Source organism: Chamaea fasciata, unplaced genomic scaffold, assembly GCF_029207755.1.
Source record: "Chamaea fasciata isolate MVZ Bird 193981 ecotype frontalis unplaced genomic scaffold, bChaFas1.0.hap1 SCAF_28, whole genome shotgun sequence".
Classification (NCBI taxonomy): Eukaryota; Metazoa; Chordata; class Aves; order Passeriformes; family Sylviidae; genus Chamaea; species Chamaea fasciata.
In genome coordinates this window covers 1,376,806-1,393,618 of record NW_027094113.1, presented here as the reverse complement: position 1 = coordinate 1,393,618, position 16,813 = coordinate 1,376,806, and the positions used below count along the sequence as shown (strand labels likewise).

The 16,813-nt window shown below is 50.9% G+C and overlaps 1 protein-coding gene across 2 annotated transcripts in view; it reads left to right on the top strand.

The window, feature by feature from the left end:
* The window catches only part of REXO1 (RNA exonuclease 1 homolog), a 44,001-nt gene continuing 27,188 nt past the window's right edge, over positions 1-16,813 (top strand). Inside the window, exons 1-2 of one of the 2 annotated variants that reach the window (XM_066205401.1) lie at positions 1-276; positions 13,850-15,609. In XM_066205401.1, the coding sequence (XP_066061498.1) occupies positions 87-276; positions 13,850-15,609 (1,950 nt within the window). In that variant the 5' untranslated portion in view covers positions 1-86. Of the gene's footprint in view, positions 277-6,548; positions 6,607-13,849; positions 15,610-16,813 lie in introns of those variants that run through there. The other variant, XM_066205400.1, reaches the window with a different exon arrangement.

Below are 16,813 nucleotides of genomic sequence, written 5' to 3'. Positions count from 1 at the left end.
TACCGGCCGTGTGAGGTGGGAGCGCGTCCCCGCCGCCCGCGGCTCCTCCGCCCGCCCGGCCCCGCTCCCGCCCCGCAGCCGGCGGGATGCTCAGATCCACCGGCTACTTCCGCGGCATCGACTGCCCGTTCCTCAACGCCGGGGGGTCGGGGCCGGGCCGGGGGTGCCGCAGGCCCTACTGCCACTTCCGGCACCCCCCGGTTGCCCCGGCGCCGTGCGGAGCCTCCGGAGCCTCGGGCGAGCCCAGCGTGGGGCTCCCGCTCGGACACGGCGCAGGTACGGCCCGGCCCGGCCGCGGTACCCCCTCGCCTTCCCCGGGCTGAGGCCGTTCCCGTCCCTGCCGCCCCCAGCCCGCCCCGTGTGTTCCCCCCGGCGAGGGCAGGCCCGTGCCTGGCCTCCTGTCCCGCCCGCTGCCCTGAGCCCCGCAGCGCCGCGGGATCGCCCCCTCAGCCCCTCCGCAGGGCGGGGACCCCCGGGCTCGGTGGAACCCGCCCGTCCCTCGGCTCTGTGGCTGCGTGTGCCCAGCCGTGCCCGGGCCGCGGGCTGTCACCTCGCCCTTGCTCCAAGGGAGGCTTTGCCGGAGCTTTGCGGCCCCACCGGGTGGGAGCCGTGGGGGTCTCCGGGGTCGCTCGGATCCCCCGTTGCACGCGGGTGTTGGGGAGCAGCTCCCCGGGGTGTCCCGGCTGCAGGAGGGCAGCGCTGCCCTCATCCCGTTCTTTGTCGCTCCGGGCGCTCGGCTCACGTGGCGCTGAGGTGTCAGCGCCGAATTGCGAACCTGCTGACAGCTCCGGGCCGCTAGATCCCGTCAGGAGCCGCCCGCAGCGGGGAGGCACGGCCCGTCCTGCGGCCTCTGGGCGGCTGTGGTCGGCCAGACCCCCCCCGCGAGGGGTTTGTGCGGCACAGAGCGCTGCCAAAGGCAGCCTGGCACAAAACCCCAGTGAATCAGACACTCATGGAATATCCTGGGTTGGAAGGGACACACGAGGATCAATAGGGAGCTATTGTTGTCCGTTCTTCCAGCAACTCTTGTCATTTTATTTATACACATTATTTGCTGTTCTGCTGATTTATTGGGAGAAAAAAAGGCCTTCATTCTTCTCCCTAGAAGAACCGTGCTGGCTTTCTTTTTGTCAAAGCTTTGTTATTTCTGTTAGGTATAATGGGATACTAGTGCTGGTGTGGACAGTCTCTAATAATCCGAAGTAGAAATTGCCCAAACAAAGCCCAGCTTGTGTTTTTTGTGTGCTTACTCAACTTTGGGTTGCTCTCAAGTTTGGAAGAGGATTAATTGTTGATGTCTCCTGGTTACCAAGCCAGCTTACCACCACTACTAGTTTAGTTTAAAATAAAAGAAGCATTCTCAGGGCTGTCACAGGCAGATAAGTGTTAGAAAGATAAAAATTTTTGCCAATTTCAGTGTTCTTTTGAATTTTAAAAGCTCCCTAGAATGCTTTAGGATGGTTCATTAGATGATGTTATAATTATCTTTCAGTGTGCTGTTCCTGCATGTCTTTAAATATCTGTGCAGTGTCAATTTTGGAACTGGAATCGCTTATTTTGGCCTGTACCAGGTGCTGCTGTGCTTGATAACAGCTGGGGCTGGGTTTGGAGTTTGAATTGGGAAGGAAAAACCTCTGTGTGCTCCTGGAAAGTGTGTGAGGCTCCCAGAGGTGTCTGGAAGTGTTGGTGTGAGCTGAGTGTGGAGGGCAAGAAAAATACCCCAGTGCCTTGCCAGGCTTGGCCTGGGCGTGTCAGAGACACAGGAGAAGCAGCCTGAGTTTCAGGGAGTAAGAGTTTACTGACAGTCATGGGATTGTTAAGGTTGGAAAAGCCCTCTAAGTTCACAAACCCCAACCTTCAACCACTGTGGTCACCACTAACCCATGTCCACAAGAGCCACATCCACACGTTGTTTGGGCACTCCCAGGGATGGGGACAGCCCTTTCCAGTCCTTGACAACATTTTCTCTGAAGGAATTTTTCTTAATATCCATCCTAATCTACAGCACCTAGAGAAGAGCTTTTTTTGACAAATAAAACCCACAGTGTAGCCTGGTTTGCCAAGGGGAGGTTTCTGCCACTTGTGAAAGAAGCAGGATCACGAGGCTGAACTCCAGGCACTGCCTCCTGCTCCCTGCAGTCAGCTCAGAGCCTGTTCCTGGGTCTTTCCCAAACTCTTGGCATCCAGCAATGGATGTGGAGCTGCTGGAGCCAGTGCAGAGGAGGGCACAGAGCTGCCCCAAGGGCTGGAGCCCCTCTGCTCTGGGGACAGCCTGGGACAGCTGGGGCTGTTCACCTGGAGAGGAGAAGGCTCCAGGGAGAGCTCAGAGCCCCTGGCAGGGCCTGAAGGGGCTCCAGGAGAGCTGAAGAGGGACTGGGGACAAGGGATGGAGGGACAGGACACGGGGAATGGCTTCCCACTGCCAGAGGGCAGAGATGGATGGGAGATTGGGAAGGGATTGTTGGCTGTGAGGGTGGGGAGGTCCTGGCACAGGGTGCCCAGAGCAGCTGTGGCTGCCCCTGGATCCCTGGCAGAGTCCCAGGTGAGGTTGGACAGGGCTTGGAGCAGCCTGGGACAGTGGAAGGTGTCCCTGCCCGGTGGGTTCCCTGCAGGGAGTGGGACTGGATGGGCTTCAAGGGCCCTCCCAGCCCAAACCAGTCTGGAATTCTGTGATTCCAACTGAGAAGTGGGAGATGAGCGATGGACCTGCTGCAGTCTCAGGCTTTTAGAACAGACTCCAGCAAGTCACAAAATGTTCCTGATTCCTGTAGGAGCAGGAGGCACTTGTGCAGTTATTTTGCAGCACTTGGCTCATCTTCCTGGGAAGGATTCCGGTTGAAGTGCTTCTGTCATTTCCCTGCCTGCCCGAGGCTCCTGTCGCCTGGAAGGATCTGTAGGATTTACACTAGAGGGTGCAGTAGCTCAGCCAGAACCAGGCAACCATCTTCTGGGAGCAGGTTCTCCATCCCCCAGGGCTTGCTCTCTGCCAGGGGAACTGCCTGTCTTGTTTTGAAGTATCCTCCTAACCGTGCACGTGGGCAACTCTGACCTATTTAATCACATCACTCGATAGAGAAGCCTTAAAAGTGTCATTTTTTTGCCAAGGCTGGTGGGTTCCTACACCAAGAGTTATAGCACAGATTGGTGTTTTCTGGGATGGTGCCTAGAAAAAAAGGATAACATCTAAAGGAGCAGTGGCTGGGGCTGGCTTTGGTGTCTGAGGATCACTGGAGGATTGGCAGGAACCCCAAAACTCTTGGTGCAATTTCAGAGCTTTGAAAGGAGCTTTTGAAAACTGCGTGTGGAGCTGGCCCTGGCAGGTTGGGGCGGGGGGGGAGGGCGTGGATATGTGCCAGATGGAGCAGAGAGGATGTGCAAAGGGGAATTAGTGGGATGTAGCACTGTTCCCCCCCTTTTTTTGCCCACCCTCATGGCTCCAGACTTCCCAAGGTTCAGGTGTTCATCACACGATCCCTGTTTTTCATACATGGTGCTCGTGTGCTCCCAGGCACTAGGGGACAGTGGTGCAGAGCCCTTCATGCCCCTTGGAGATCTGCAGGAGCACTGAGTTTTCCCTGACTGCTGCTGTCTGGATGTATCAGGTGTTCCCTTTCCTTCCTGTCTGGAAGCAGGTACATAATACAAACACATTGAGTTTGAACTGGGGTCTGAAACATGGAATGCTCGGTGTGGGAAAACCTGTTCCCATGTTTTATTGCGGGATCTCCTGTGTGGTAACAGAATGTGGCTGCCTTTGGAGGTTTGTGAAAATTCTGTGCTGGCTGAACACTGAGGCTGATGGGGTTTTCTGCCCAGGACTGGGAATCTGGAGATTGCAAATTCTCATCCTGACTTGGCTGAAGTGCTTTTTCCATCTCTGAGATGACTAAAACCCACCTGCTTCAGAGCAGGATGAAAAGATTATTGAATGTGTGTGAAGTGCTTTGAAAGCGTGCGCTGTAAGGAGGAGGGAAGAGCTGCCTTCAGTCCTAAAAGCGTCTTTTCAAGAGCTGTAGAGGGGAAAAATAGGTCTCTCTTTAAAGTCGAGGTCCTGAGTATGGTGAAAGACATAAAAGAGGCATAATACAGCTCTTCATAAATATCTTAAAGTAGGCAGCCCTGGTTTGCTGGTCTGATGCTGTCAGGGGTGTTTCGGAGGTGGATGTTTTTTGAACCCAGAGCACAAAGCTGCTTCCAGGTCTGGAGCTCTGAGCTCTTTTGTCTGCACTGATCATAGAACCCTGGAATGTCCTGGGCTGGAATGGACCCACAGGGACCATCAGTCCAGCTCCTGTCCCTGCACAGACACCCCAACAATCCCACCCTGAGCATCCCTGAGAGCGTTGTCCAAACACTCCTGGAGCTCTGGCAGCCTCGGGGCTGGGACCATTCCCTGGGGAGCCTGGGCAGTGCCCCAGCAGCCTCGCGGGGAAGAACCTTTCAAAGGAAGAACCTTTGAGCTCCATCCCAGCCCCTGACACAGCTCCAGCCATTCCCTCAGGTCCTGTTCCTTGTGTTCTTGTGGGATGGGAAGAGCCAGCCAGGCTTTCAGCACCCTGCCTGAAGTACTTTGTTCTGTAGTGGAGTGCACTGAGCTGCTCGGCAGGTTTCTGATGTGGTCCAAAGCTTGTGGAGCAGCTTTCTTGCTGTGTGGATTTTAGTTAGACCTGCAAAGATCTAATCTGTGATCAAATCTGTGGAAGGTGTCAGGGACAGAATTTTGCTCCTTTGTTTGTTTGATACACAGTGAGCTGCTACAACACTGTTGAGCTCAGGTCAAGTGCGGAGAAATCCTTGGTCATATCTCTCCAGCTTGAACCCTGGATCCTGTTGCTGGTGCAGGGGGGCATTTCACCTCTCCCTTCTTGTGCCCAAAAGCAGCCCCGAAGGATGGCTGTGACCAGCATGATCCCCCAGAGAGTGCTGGGGCACTGCCCAGGCTCCCCAGGGAATGGTCCCAGCCCCGAGGCTGCCAGAGCTCCAGGAGTGTTTGGACAACGCTCTCAGGGATGCTCAGGGTGGGATTGTTGGGGTGTCTGTGCAGGGACAGGGGCTGGACCGATGACCTCTGTGGTTCCCTCCCAACTGAGGACATTGCGTGGTTCTGTGATACTTGGTAAAACCTAAAGAGGCTCTTTAAAAGTGAAAACCCAGCTTTAATCACGTGGGTCAGGGCCGTTGTCAGGTTCCTCACACAGCAGTTTGCTGAGGGGCTGTGCCTGTTCGGTGGGAGCAGCCTTGGCACAGGCTGGGATTCAGAGCCTTGGTGTGACCCACATTGCAGGCCATGTTCACAGTGTGCGTGGAATGGATGGAAAAACATCTTTCCCAGTGCGTTTTCCTTCCTGGATTTGATGTTGTGCAAGATCATCTCAGCAAAGAGCTTTTGTTACTGTTTTTGCTACAGCAGAAGTGGAAACCCGTGAAATGTTTTCAGTATCATTTCGCTGACAGAGCGAAGCAGGTGCTCAGTGTTGGGTGCTCCAGTCTGTGAACTGGGAGGGGGCATCAATTCTGCTTTCCCCCCTCCTACATTTGTGTTTAGGAGAATAATTACCAAAATGCCACCGGTGGATTTTATTTTTAACCAAGTTTTGAAATGAAGAGTGAAAAATCAATTGGTGGTGAGGTCAGCAGTTTGGGATTTGTGGTGGTTTCCCTGCACTGTCGGTTGGGGCAGTTTCCTGTGGGTGGGCAGGTGCAGGTGCCCTTTGTGCCGGGATTTCAGTGTGGGCTCACAGGACACTTCCCAGTTTTGGTCTTTCTGTGGCTGTGGGGAGATTCCACCCTGAATCCGAGCTCCTCACCTGGGGCAGTTCCAGATGTGTGAAAAGCAGGAGGTGGGAGCAGATCTCCATCAAGCCAGCAGGATTTTGGGTTTGGCACAGCTGGAGTTGTGCCAGTGCTGGTGAGTCCCCGGCTCCTCTCCACCCACCCAGGAGCGCGTTGTCCGCTGTCCCGATCCCTTCCCCTCTGCTGTGAGATATCTTCCCTGACATTTGAACACTTCCTCTGATTTACGTTTTTAATCTCCGGCCCAGCCCCGCCGCGCTGGTGCGAAGCTCAGTTCACTAATCCAAGGCTTCCCGGAGCGTGTTCCCTGCGCTGGGCGAGGCGGAGGCGCCGCGTGGCTGACGTGGGCTCGGGCAGGCACCGACAGGCAGGGCCAGCCTGTGTCACCTCCTCCCCGACGGGCACGGCGTGGGCAGCGGGGCCGGGGGGCTTTGGGTCGGGCTGAGAGCGCAGCACGGCCGGGGATGGATGCTTGGGGAAGAAGCACCGCGCACAGCGATGTGTGCAGCTCACAGCGAGCCGAAAGCAGCTGCAGGTGGGGAGCGGGGAGAGGAGGAGGAGGTCAGGAACTCCCCCGAGGTGAGGGCAGCGGCGCTAGGAGAGAGGCTCGGGGTCGGGAAGCCCTTGCAGACACTGTGAAGCCGGGCGAGCTGGGGACAGAGCGGGGTGAAGGCGGGACTCGGGCAGGTCCTGCCCCGGTTCGCACAAAGTGCTGTGTCAGCTCCCGGGCACCGCGTGCTGCCTCCAGCCCCTGCCCGGGCCGCTCCGGCATGAACAAGTATCTGCAGTGTTTATTGACCCCGGGCAGCTCAGGTAAACTCTTTTTGAAGTTTTTGGCTTCCTGCGGGGTGAGGTCGAGGTTTGGGGGACGCGGCTGGGATGGAGCAGCTGGAGAGAAGCGACTTCTCCAGGGAGCCTTTCACGTGGTCACCATTCATTGAACAGGAGACCTGAGTCCTGGGGCATCTGCCTCTGGAATATGTGGACCGTGCAAAAAGCTCAGATTGGCTTCGGAGGGTTTGGTTTACAATGGTTTTCATTTCCCTGTGGATTTGGGGGTTTTATTGAAGAGAGGACTGTGCTGGAGGTGTTGGGTTCTGTGGTTAAAAGTGCCTCTGGAGCTGCAGGTGTGTGAGACCTAAAGGAGCTGCTGTGTTGTAATTCCAGCTTTTGAATTGTTTGAAGCCAGACAGGTTTTAAAAACAGCTTAAGTTTTGCTTTTAGCCTTTCATACGTCACAGCGGAAGTGTTTTAATGTAATACGGCTTGAAAGGTGCTTTTCTTTAGCTTTTAACTTAGTTTTCCAAGTGTCCAGTTGTGACTAAGTTGAAATAGTTGGGTTTTGGGGTTGTTTTTTTTTTTTCCTTTTTTCTTGTCTTAAGCAGGAATTTTTCACCCATACTAGTTAAATAATAAGACAGGTGTTGAGAAGATAACTTATCTGGAGCACGCCAGAGAAAGGCTGGAAAATTAAAGGGCTGGTGGGTGTTGCTGCTTGTGACTGTGCTGGTTGGAGTAAGTTTTCAAGGTGAAGTTGAATAAAGAGAAGTCACTAGAATACTTGAAAATATTTAAATACTTCTTTTTCTTCTTTGAAAAGAAGACTTGCTCTGCTAATTGCATATTTGACTAGATCCTTAGTTTTATCCAGCACTTTACACAGCAGATGTGGAAATTGTTTCTGGGCTTTTTCTTAGAGCAAAAAACAAGTCTCTGTTAAGTTTGTTTTGGTTTTGGGTTGTTTTTTTTTCTCCAAACAATTTCAGCTTTTCTTGTATTTTGAGGAGTAACTTTATAGCTAAAATGAGAGGGGGAATAGAAAGATCTCCAAAGAACATTGAATATCCAGATTTTCAAATGGTGAGACTCCTTCCAGCCTGTGCATGACAGCCTCTGGGGTCAGGGTGTATTTTGGGTGCCAGTCTTTGTCCTCTGCCTGTCCTGGCCAATCCAATCAGTTGGAATTCTCACATTCTTTCCTCAGTTATGGGAGAAATGTGCCGGTGGTGTGATTTCCGCTTAGGAAAATGTATCACAGACCTTGATACTCTGTTTTACACCAGAGTGGGTGGGACTGTCAGTGATTGTGGGCACAGAGGGATGGGAATGATGGGTTTGTGTGGGCCAGATCATCCTGGCTTTTGCACCCCTGGGTTTCAGTGGTGTTGCTGTGTGTGGCAGTGACAGCCCCAGGTGGCCTTGGGGTCTCCCTGTAAGGCCACCAAGAGGGTGAAGCTGCCACATTTAATGGCTTGAGGACATTTCAGATTCTTGTTTTGCTGCACCAGAGACTAAACTGCCCAAAGCTGTGTTGTCTTGAATAAATTGAGGAGATGGGTGCTGCATCCCAGGTTGTTTTTGTCTGAGCTGCTTTGTGGGATGTGCCCTGCTGGGTTTCCCCGATAACACTTCCAGCTCTGGAAGGACACTCTGGAGCTGCTCCTGCTGGAACGAGCCCCCATGGGCAGGTCCCTATCTCAGGAGATCAGGACTCTGGACAAGGGATGGAGGGACAGGACACAGGGAATGGCTTCCCACTGCCAGAGGGCAGGGCTGGATGGGAGATTGGGAAGGAGTTGTTGGCTGTGAGGGTGGGGAGGCCCTGGCAGAGTGTGCCCAGAGCACCTGTGGCTGCCCCTGGATCCCTGGCAGAGTCCAAGGCCAGGCTGGACAGGGCTGGGAGCAGCCTGGGACAGTGGGAGGTGTCCGGGAACGAGATGGGCTTTGAGGTCCCTTCCAACCCAAACCATTCCCTGGGCACTGGCTGCCCCTCAGTCTGGGAGGGCTGAGCTGAGGAAACAGCTCAGAGTACAGGTCAGAGGTGGTGTCTGGCTGCTCCTGTCCCTCCATGTGACCCCCTCCCTGTGCTGTGTCACCCCTGGGGTTCAGCCCTTGGTGACAGGTGGCCCCACTGGCCACAACACCTGGAGAAACCAGTGCTGCCCCAGCTGGGTCCCAGCAGGGCTAAAAATACCTCGGAGTGAGAGATGATTGTTCAGACTTTTTTTCAGCCCTGCTAATATCAGACTTTCTCATATTTGCATTGTTTTTTTCCATTAAAGAAATGACTGTAGAGGTTCATGATGTACTTTGAGGCTGTGGCATTAAATACCTCCACTGGAAGAACAAGTCCAAGGAGTGGGGTGCGCAGGGATTCTTCTGCCTCTGACACCTCTCAAACCTTGCTTCCTGGTGTTCTTTGGCCAGCACAAGGTTATCTCTGCTTTTAACACTTAATTTTATAATTGGAGTTACTTTTCAAAAACACAAAAAGGAGCAAAACAAATCCTTGGATTAGGGTTGAATTTAAAGTTGAAGGAACATTTCTCTTAGCTCCTCTTTCCTGCCCTCCTAACCCATTTCCTCTGGATGATTATTTGAAATGTACTATTTTAAATCTCAGTGTTAATTATTTCCAAGTGGTTGCATATTATTATTAAATTAATTGTTGGAAATTTGCTTTGGGTCCTGGCAAATGAGCTCTGTGCCAAAACCTGCCATTTCTTGTGTGCTCAATAATTCTGAAGAGTAGCAGAACTCAGGCTGCTGGTAAAACCTCTCTGAAACATTTTGTTCTTGAGGAACCACTGTCCCTTCTGTGAAGTGTTAAATGAAAGGCTCAGAATGATTTTCCAGTGGTGATAATTTTTGTGCAATCACAGAGGTTGTCCCTTTGCTGAGTGCTGGCACTGTAAACACAGCGAGCTCTTAAGCCAACAAAGCTGTTCCGATGACGTGAAATAAAAATGCCTTTATTTTGTCCTTTTCCAAAGAGCTTTCACCTTCCCCACCTCACCATGAATGCACCTTTTGTTGCCAGCTGCAGGTGACCGAGGGGAATGGGTGACTTCAGCAGCAGCAGGGCTTGAAAATCAAAAAAGAGCTGTAAGATCATTGTGTCCAGGCGTCGGCCCAGCCACCATGGTCACCGCTAAGCCACGTCCCCAGGTGCCACATGCACATGGTTTTTGGACACTTGCAGGGAGAACGACTCCATCAGGGCCCTGGCAGCCCGTGCCAGTGCCTGACAACCCTTTCTGTGAAGAAATGTTACCAATATCCCATCTAAACCTACCCTGGCCCAGCCTGAGGCCGTTGCCTCTCCTCCTGTCCCTGTTCCCTGGGAGCAGAGCCCGACCCCCCCGGCTGTCCCCTCCTGTCAGGGAGTTGTGCAGAGCCACAAGGTCCCCCCTGTGCCTTCTCTTCTCCAGGCTCAGCCCCTTTCCCAGCTCCCTCAGCCCCTCCTGGGGCTCCAGACCCATCCCCAGCTCTGTTCCCTTCTCTGGACACGCTCCAGCCCCTCAGTGTCTTTCTTGTGGGTTCACTACAAGAAATGTTCAGTGTCTTTTGACTCGTGCTGGTCCCTCTGCAGCTTGGCCAGCAAAGCCTTTTGTTTTGAATTCCTAATTGCTGTAAATTTGAAAGTTTCTAATTTTTGCAGCCTTTTTGTCTGACAGCAGCAGCAGCTGAGTAGCTCTGTTGGATCTGGAAGAAGCAGTTGTCATCCAGTTGTCCAGAGCAGCTGTGGCTGCTGCATCCCTGGAAATGTCCAAGGTTGGATGGGGCTTGGAGCAGCCTGGGACAGTGGAGGGTGTCCCTGCCCATGGCAGGGGTGGGACTGGATGGGCTTTAAGGTCCCTTCCCACCCAAACCAGTCTGGGATTCTGTTCTCCCCATGCATTCAAGAGCTGGACTCCTTTTCCAAAACCTGCAGGTTTGCATTGACCAGCACCTGTCACACATTTGGGCTTTTCTGTATTTAAAGCATCTCAGGTATGTGCTGTGGTAGGGCTGGGAAGAAAAAAATAGAAAGACTTTTCTCTGGAATGATTCACTGTCAAATGAGTTTTACCTTCACACAGGTGACCTTGTCCTCCCACGCTTCTTTAATGTCAGCTTTGTTTATGGCCCTTGCCTGTTGCCCAAACTAGAAGGACCAGTGAGGAGTCTGGCTCAGGGGAGCTTTGTAATAATCCAGCTCCACCTTGGAACTGAGGCCTCCTGTCCCTCAACCAGCATGACAGTAACCAGGAACAAAACCCATCAGCCTGTTTTTTTTTAGGTAGAATCTTGTTTTATGCTTCCATATTTTCTGTGCTGTAAGAGCTGATTTAAGCACAACTCAGTTGGGTGTGTTCTAAAGTAGTTCTGGGTTAAATGAAACATTCACTGAAGTTCTGCATAAAATATTAATAACTTGTTTTCTATAATATTGATGGCAACCTCACCTTTTGTTTCTCAGGAGGGTTATTTCATATGTCTGAGGTACATTAATTTATTAAAATAGTTTGTACTTTAAAAAGTGTTCAGTTCACAATCCTGCAAGGAGTTGGCATTTCAAGTCTCATTATCTCATGATTCCCAAGAGTCAGAGCAGACTCTGCTTTCCATCCCTCCAAAAAGAGTTATTTCACTATGAGCACCTCTCAGTCCTTTTGCTCCCTCAGGAGCTGCAGCCATCTGCTACATCAGAACAGCAACCCCAGTGTAGCTCATCCTGTGCACCCTGAGTGTCCAGGTTAGTGAAATGAAGAGGAATAAAGGAAAACGTGAAGCAGAGTCCTTTGAGTATCAGATCCCAGTGGCAGGAAGATCCTTCCCTTTCCTGGTTCCTGGGAGTGTAATTTGGCAGCTGAAAAGCTGCTCTGACTTCAAACAGCAAGTTGAACATCTCTGGTTTGGAGACTTGTGTGTTTATGCCTCATCATATATACATATATATATATATATATGTGTGTGTGTGTGTGTGTGTGTTTTCCTATAAATAAAACTCCCTCCTGCCGTGTTTCTGCTGCTTTATCTGCAGATGCCTCCTGGCCAGAGGGGACGGTGCTGATGGGCATCGTGGAGCTGACACAAGTCTTTCATGGCCAGGCAGCCTTTGATCAGCAGTGCTGGAGGATCCATCAGGCCTCCCCCACAGTTCCACGAGAGCTCTTTCCCTGCCCTGCCTCACAGCCTGTGGCATGTCCTGAGGTTATAATGTGTGTTTTCATCTGGCCCTTCCAGCCACAGAAAATGTGCCAGAAGTTTTGTGCTGGAGATTAACAGCAGACACTGTGTCTGTGTTGGGGCTGCCCTCTGCTTTCCCTGGTCCTGATACATTTCAAATAGTTTGGTTCTCTGCATGGACAAGATGGCTTTTGTTTGGTTAGGGTTTGTTGCTTTTTTTTCTTTTGGCAAGTCTCTAGATCCAGACTTTGTGTTCTCTGTTTGCAGGCCATCTGATATTTAGCCCTGCATGAATTATCAGGCTCTCAGCTGTTCCCTTAAAATATTTGTGCTGAATTTTAGGTGTCAGTCCTGATTTAGAGACTCCTCTAGGCTTCAGTGTACTGGTCCTTTCTGCCAGTGTGGAGCTGATGTTTCATACCGTGGTCAGAGGTGAACTGGTGGGCATGGAGAGCTGTCTGCTCCTTATCACTTCTTAGGCTGACGTTATCCCTGACAATTCTGATAATGTGTTCATATCCTTGCCTTGATACTGCTGGTGTTTGCATGTGGGCCTGTTCATGTTTTTTCCTTGTAACCTGCTTTTCTTCAAGGTTTCTAACCAGGAATTGCTCTATCCAGTGCCTGCTGCCCTGCTTTGTCACCTGCTCCCTCCCTCTGTCCCTGGCTGTGCTGGGCGTCCTAGGGAGGAGCACACCCTGCGTTTGGAAATGTTCTTTGTGTCATCATTACAGCTCTCTGCAATAGCTGGAGGGGAATTGATTATAGAAATAGCACCTTGTTCCTCTTCCCCATGTTTCTGGCTCTGAACAGGGCTCAGACAGGCCTGTGGAAGGTGGCGACACCACCCTGCCGCTGCGCAGATTCCCTGTTCAATCAGGAGCTAATTGCTTTGGAAAAAAACTTTGCAAGCCCAAAGGGATAAAAAGTATTTTCTGAAACTGCTGCCTTTATTTTAACCCAGCCTCTTTCATTCTGCTTCCTTGGGGGCCAGTTCTGCCAACTGCTAGACAGATGCTTTTCCTGTTGCCAAAGGAAGCTGTGCATGCGTGCATCCTCTCTAAAAACCCCAAACCTACCCCTGCTCCCCCCCAAAAAACCCCAAATCCCTCAGTCTTACAAGAATAGTAGAAATGGCTCTTTTAACACCATGTGTTCCTGCCTGTTACAAGAAATTCTTTCATCCCTCTTAGACCTGAGAGGTTTTTAATTTTCTGTTTTCTGTCTCTTTGCCTATTGTTTGGTACTTCTGCATATCCACCCTCACAGCCAACAATTCCTTCCCAATATCCCATCTCTCCGTGCCCTCTGGCAGTGGGAAGCCATTCCCTGTGTCCTGTCCCTCCATCCCTTGTCCCAGTCCCTCTCCAGCTCTCCTGGAGCCCCTTCAGGCCCTGCCAGGGGCTCTGAGCTCTCCCTGGAGCCTTCTCTCCAGGCTGGACATGGAAGAGAGGCCATTGAAGGGACTTTTCTGGAAAGAGGAATGTGGAAAAGGGACATGTTTTGGGTATTCAGTGTTCTTGTCTTGGTGGTTGCTCTGAGTGGTTGTGTTGCTCGTTGTAGTTTTTCCTTCCTACCAGCAGCTCTCAGTTTGTCAGTCCAGATCAGGGTGGTTTTCCTGCAGCTGCCATGAGGAACACTGAGCCTTGGGGAACATTGGAGGCTTTTGGTGGCTTTAGGTGTTGCCATTAGGATGTAAGAACCTAATCCACAGTTTCTTGCTGGAATCCTCTTTCCTCCTTGGTGGCTTCATTGAATCAAGCAGATAGTTCTGTGCACAGTCAGCTCCCCTTGGGCCTAATACAGTGGTTATTCTTGGGTGCCCTGAAGAATATTTAATTTATAGACCTTTTCCAGAAATATTAAAAGCACTTTGTGAACAGATTTTTAGTCCTGGGAGTAGTTTGTACAATCTGGTTTAGTCTAGACCAGAGAACATCACTGGTGGCTTTTTGTATCCAACGTTTATTTATTCTGTGGTGCAAGAGTGTGGCTTTTGTTTGTGTCATTCAGTGTTGGGGTTTGATCAGAGCAGACCTAAAAAGACTTCTTTTAAATTTGACTTGAATTGCTGGCAGTAAATGTTTTTTCTTTCTCTTTCCAGAGCGAGGCTATGATCCCTACAACCCCGAGCTTCCCAGGCCCTCACTGGAGGTGGAGGATGGCACTCTGGCTGACATAACAGATGTCACACCTGGAATTCTGGAGCTGGAGCTGGTCAACAAGGCCATTGAGGCAGTGAAGAACGAAGTGGAGAGGGAGCAGAAGAAGTACGAGGAGCTGCTGGAAACCACGAAGGAGTTTGGTGCTTCAGAGGGCTCCTCACTCATTTCAAACTCACCCGTGTCAGCTGCTGGGCCTCAGAATGATTCCTTTGCCTCCTTGGAGTATAACCCAGGGAGCTACAACTTCAATAATAGCTCGGACTACAACCCCACTCCTCTGGCTGCTGCTGGCCGCTCCAGTAAATACACTTTGGATTCCTCCCGCTCCAAAGGGAGCTCACTGGAGTATGTCCCCAAGGCTGTAGTACAGAATAAAAAGTACAGCAGCACTGTCACTAACAATAAATACGTGATTGATGACTCCAAGCCTTCCACGGACTTGGAATATGACCCCCTTTCCAATTACTCTGCCAGGCTGTTGGGCAAAGCCACAACCAAGGGGTCCAAAAGGGAAAGGGCCTCTGATTATGAGGACTCTTACTCTCCATCACAGAAGAAGCTCTGTGAAGATCCCGATGATGACGAGGTGTTGGCCAGGTTCTCCTCCTCTGAAGATGAGGCTGAGGTGGAATATAAAACAGCTTCTGGTAGTTCACCCTCAAAAGCTGGTTCTGAGAGTGAGTTAAACAATGAATTCGCCAGCAAAGAGCAGAGCACAAAAGTGGATGGCTCTGCTTCCCAGGAGAGCAAAGAAGCAGCACTGCACAGGGAGGACCTTCCAAATTCACAGAAAAACCTCGCCAAGAACTCATCAGACAAGAACTCAAAAGCTGCGAAATTGTGTTCTGGTAAGAACAACAAGGAAATTGAAAATAAAAACAAAGACTCCAAAGACAAAACAAAAAGGAAGAAAACAGATGTTAGTAAAACACCAGGCCTCAGTGAGGCTGGGAAGAAGGAGAAGAATAAAAATGCAGACAAAGAAAAAGCGCTCAAGAAAGAAGAAAAATCAAAAACCAAAAATGAAGAGAAAAACTGCAAAGACAAAAGCATCAAAGTGAAAACAGATGGGAACTTGAAGAAACCTGAAAAACACAAGTTGGAAAAAGTGGATGGGTGTAAGAGAGAAAAATCCAAGTCCAGCACCAGCAGTTCAGGAAAAAGCAAGAGTGAGGGTGTCACCAAGGGCTCGGAGAAAGGGGGGAGCAGCAAGAAGGAGTCACAGAGCAAAACAGCTGATGTGAAAAATGGCAAGGAAAGCTCTGGTCGTAAAAGCAAGGAGAAAGGGACCAAGACCTCCCTGGAGAGAAAGAAAGACAAGGTCAGTTGTGCGGGACAAGGAGACCCAAAGAAGGGTCGGAAGCAGCGGAGTTTGAGTCACGTCGACCTGTTTGGAGATGAGAGTGGAGATGAGGGTGACAAAGGCCGGCCTTTGTCCTCCTCCTTACTTGGTGTGAGCTCGGACTTGGATGAGGCTGACTCTGGCTCAGCCTCTGAGAGTGACGAGGACAGGACAAAGAAAGTGAAGCGCTCAAAGTTGTCCAAGTCGTCGTCGTCTTCCTCAACATCTGATGACATTGATTATTCCATCCTTGAGAAAGATGTGGACTTCGAGTCAGATCCCATGGAGGAGTGTCTGAGGATCTTTAATGAATCTAAAGATGTGAAAACTGAAGACAAGGGGAGGCTGGGGAAACAGGTATTGCTGGCTTGGGGTTGTTGGCTCTCTCCCCTCCAAAGGTGGAAAGATTTGGTTTGGTTTAGTGCTGTTGCTTGTCTCAAATAGCTGGAGAGGGAGACTCCATGTGTTGGAAGAATCTTTTCCTTGTCATGACTGAGTGCTTGGAAGCATTTGCACCTGAATTTACCTGCTGGATTGAAAGCTGCTGTGACATGTGAGGGTTCTGTTCTCTTTTGTGTGGAAGGCTTTCAGGGTTATCAATTACTTCTGTCTCCACCTGGCCTTAGAACCTTGGGGGTGTGGATGGCTGCAGAAAAGGCTGAGGGAGTGAGTTTTGGGGGTTTCAAAGCCAATCTAAGATTTCCAGTCTGGGCACTGCCTACTTCTTGCAGCAGAGTTTAAGGAACATCAGGGCAGGTAGAACCTGGGTGGGGTGTTTGTGCAAGTAAGTCCAGTATTTGTCAGAAACTTTGGAGACTCCCCAGATTCATCTTTCCTATTCTAAATGCATACTACAGGTAGTTCCTCAGGATCTCTGGATACCTAGTGGGTGGTGCAAGCAAGAAATGGAGGGTAGAATTTCTTCCAGTGGTACCAGGGGCTTCAGACCGAGGAGGTAAAAAGACAGTATTTTCATAACAGGAAAATAGTTGAAGGGCACATAGTCTGTTGCAGGAATTACTGATCACTGAATTTGGAAAGTGCTGAACCAGGGGCTGCCACTCACAGCAAGCAGTTAATTGTGGCCTGCAGTGACAAAGCTCAGCTGTCAGCAGCCACATGTGGCTCCTTTGCATCCCTGCACTGAGGTTTGGTTTCCTGCTCTTTTGGGAAGGAGGCTCACTGCAGCACAGGGATCCTCCTTTGGGAGATGGGTGTCTGTGGGGAGGCACCTGGGGGGTGGGATTGGTCATGGGGCATTTTTTTTTTGTGTGGAATAATTTCCTTGATGGACCCATCGTGGTTTGACACTGGCCAAAGTCCAGGCACCCACGAAAGTCACTCACTTGCCCTCCCCTAGAGGGAGACAGAGAAAGAATTCAAACAAAGGGTCCATGAGTTGGGATAAGGACCAGGAGAGAACACTCCAAGGGCAAGACAGGCTCAACTTAGAGGTGCAAAGTGAGTTTATTGCTAACAAAATCAAAGGAGGATAATGAGGAGTAAAATAAGCCCTTAAAACACCCTTTTCCCCCCCAGCTGCTCCCTCCTTCCCTTACAG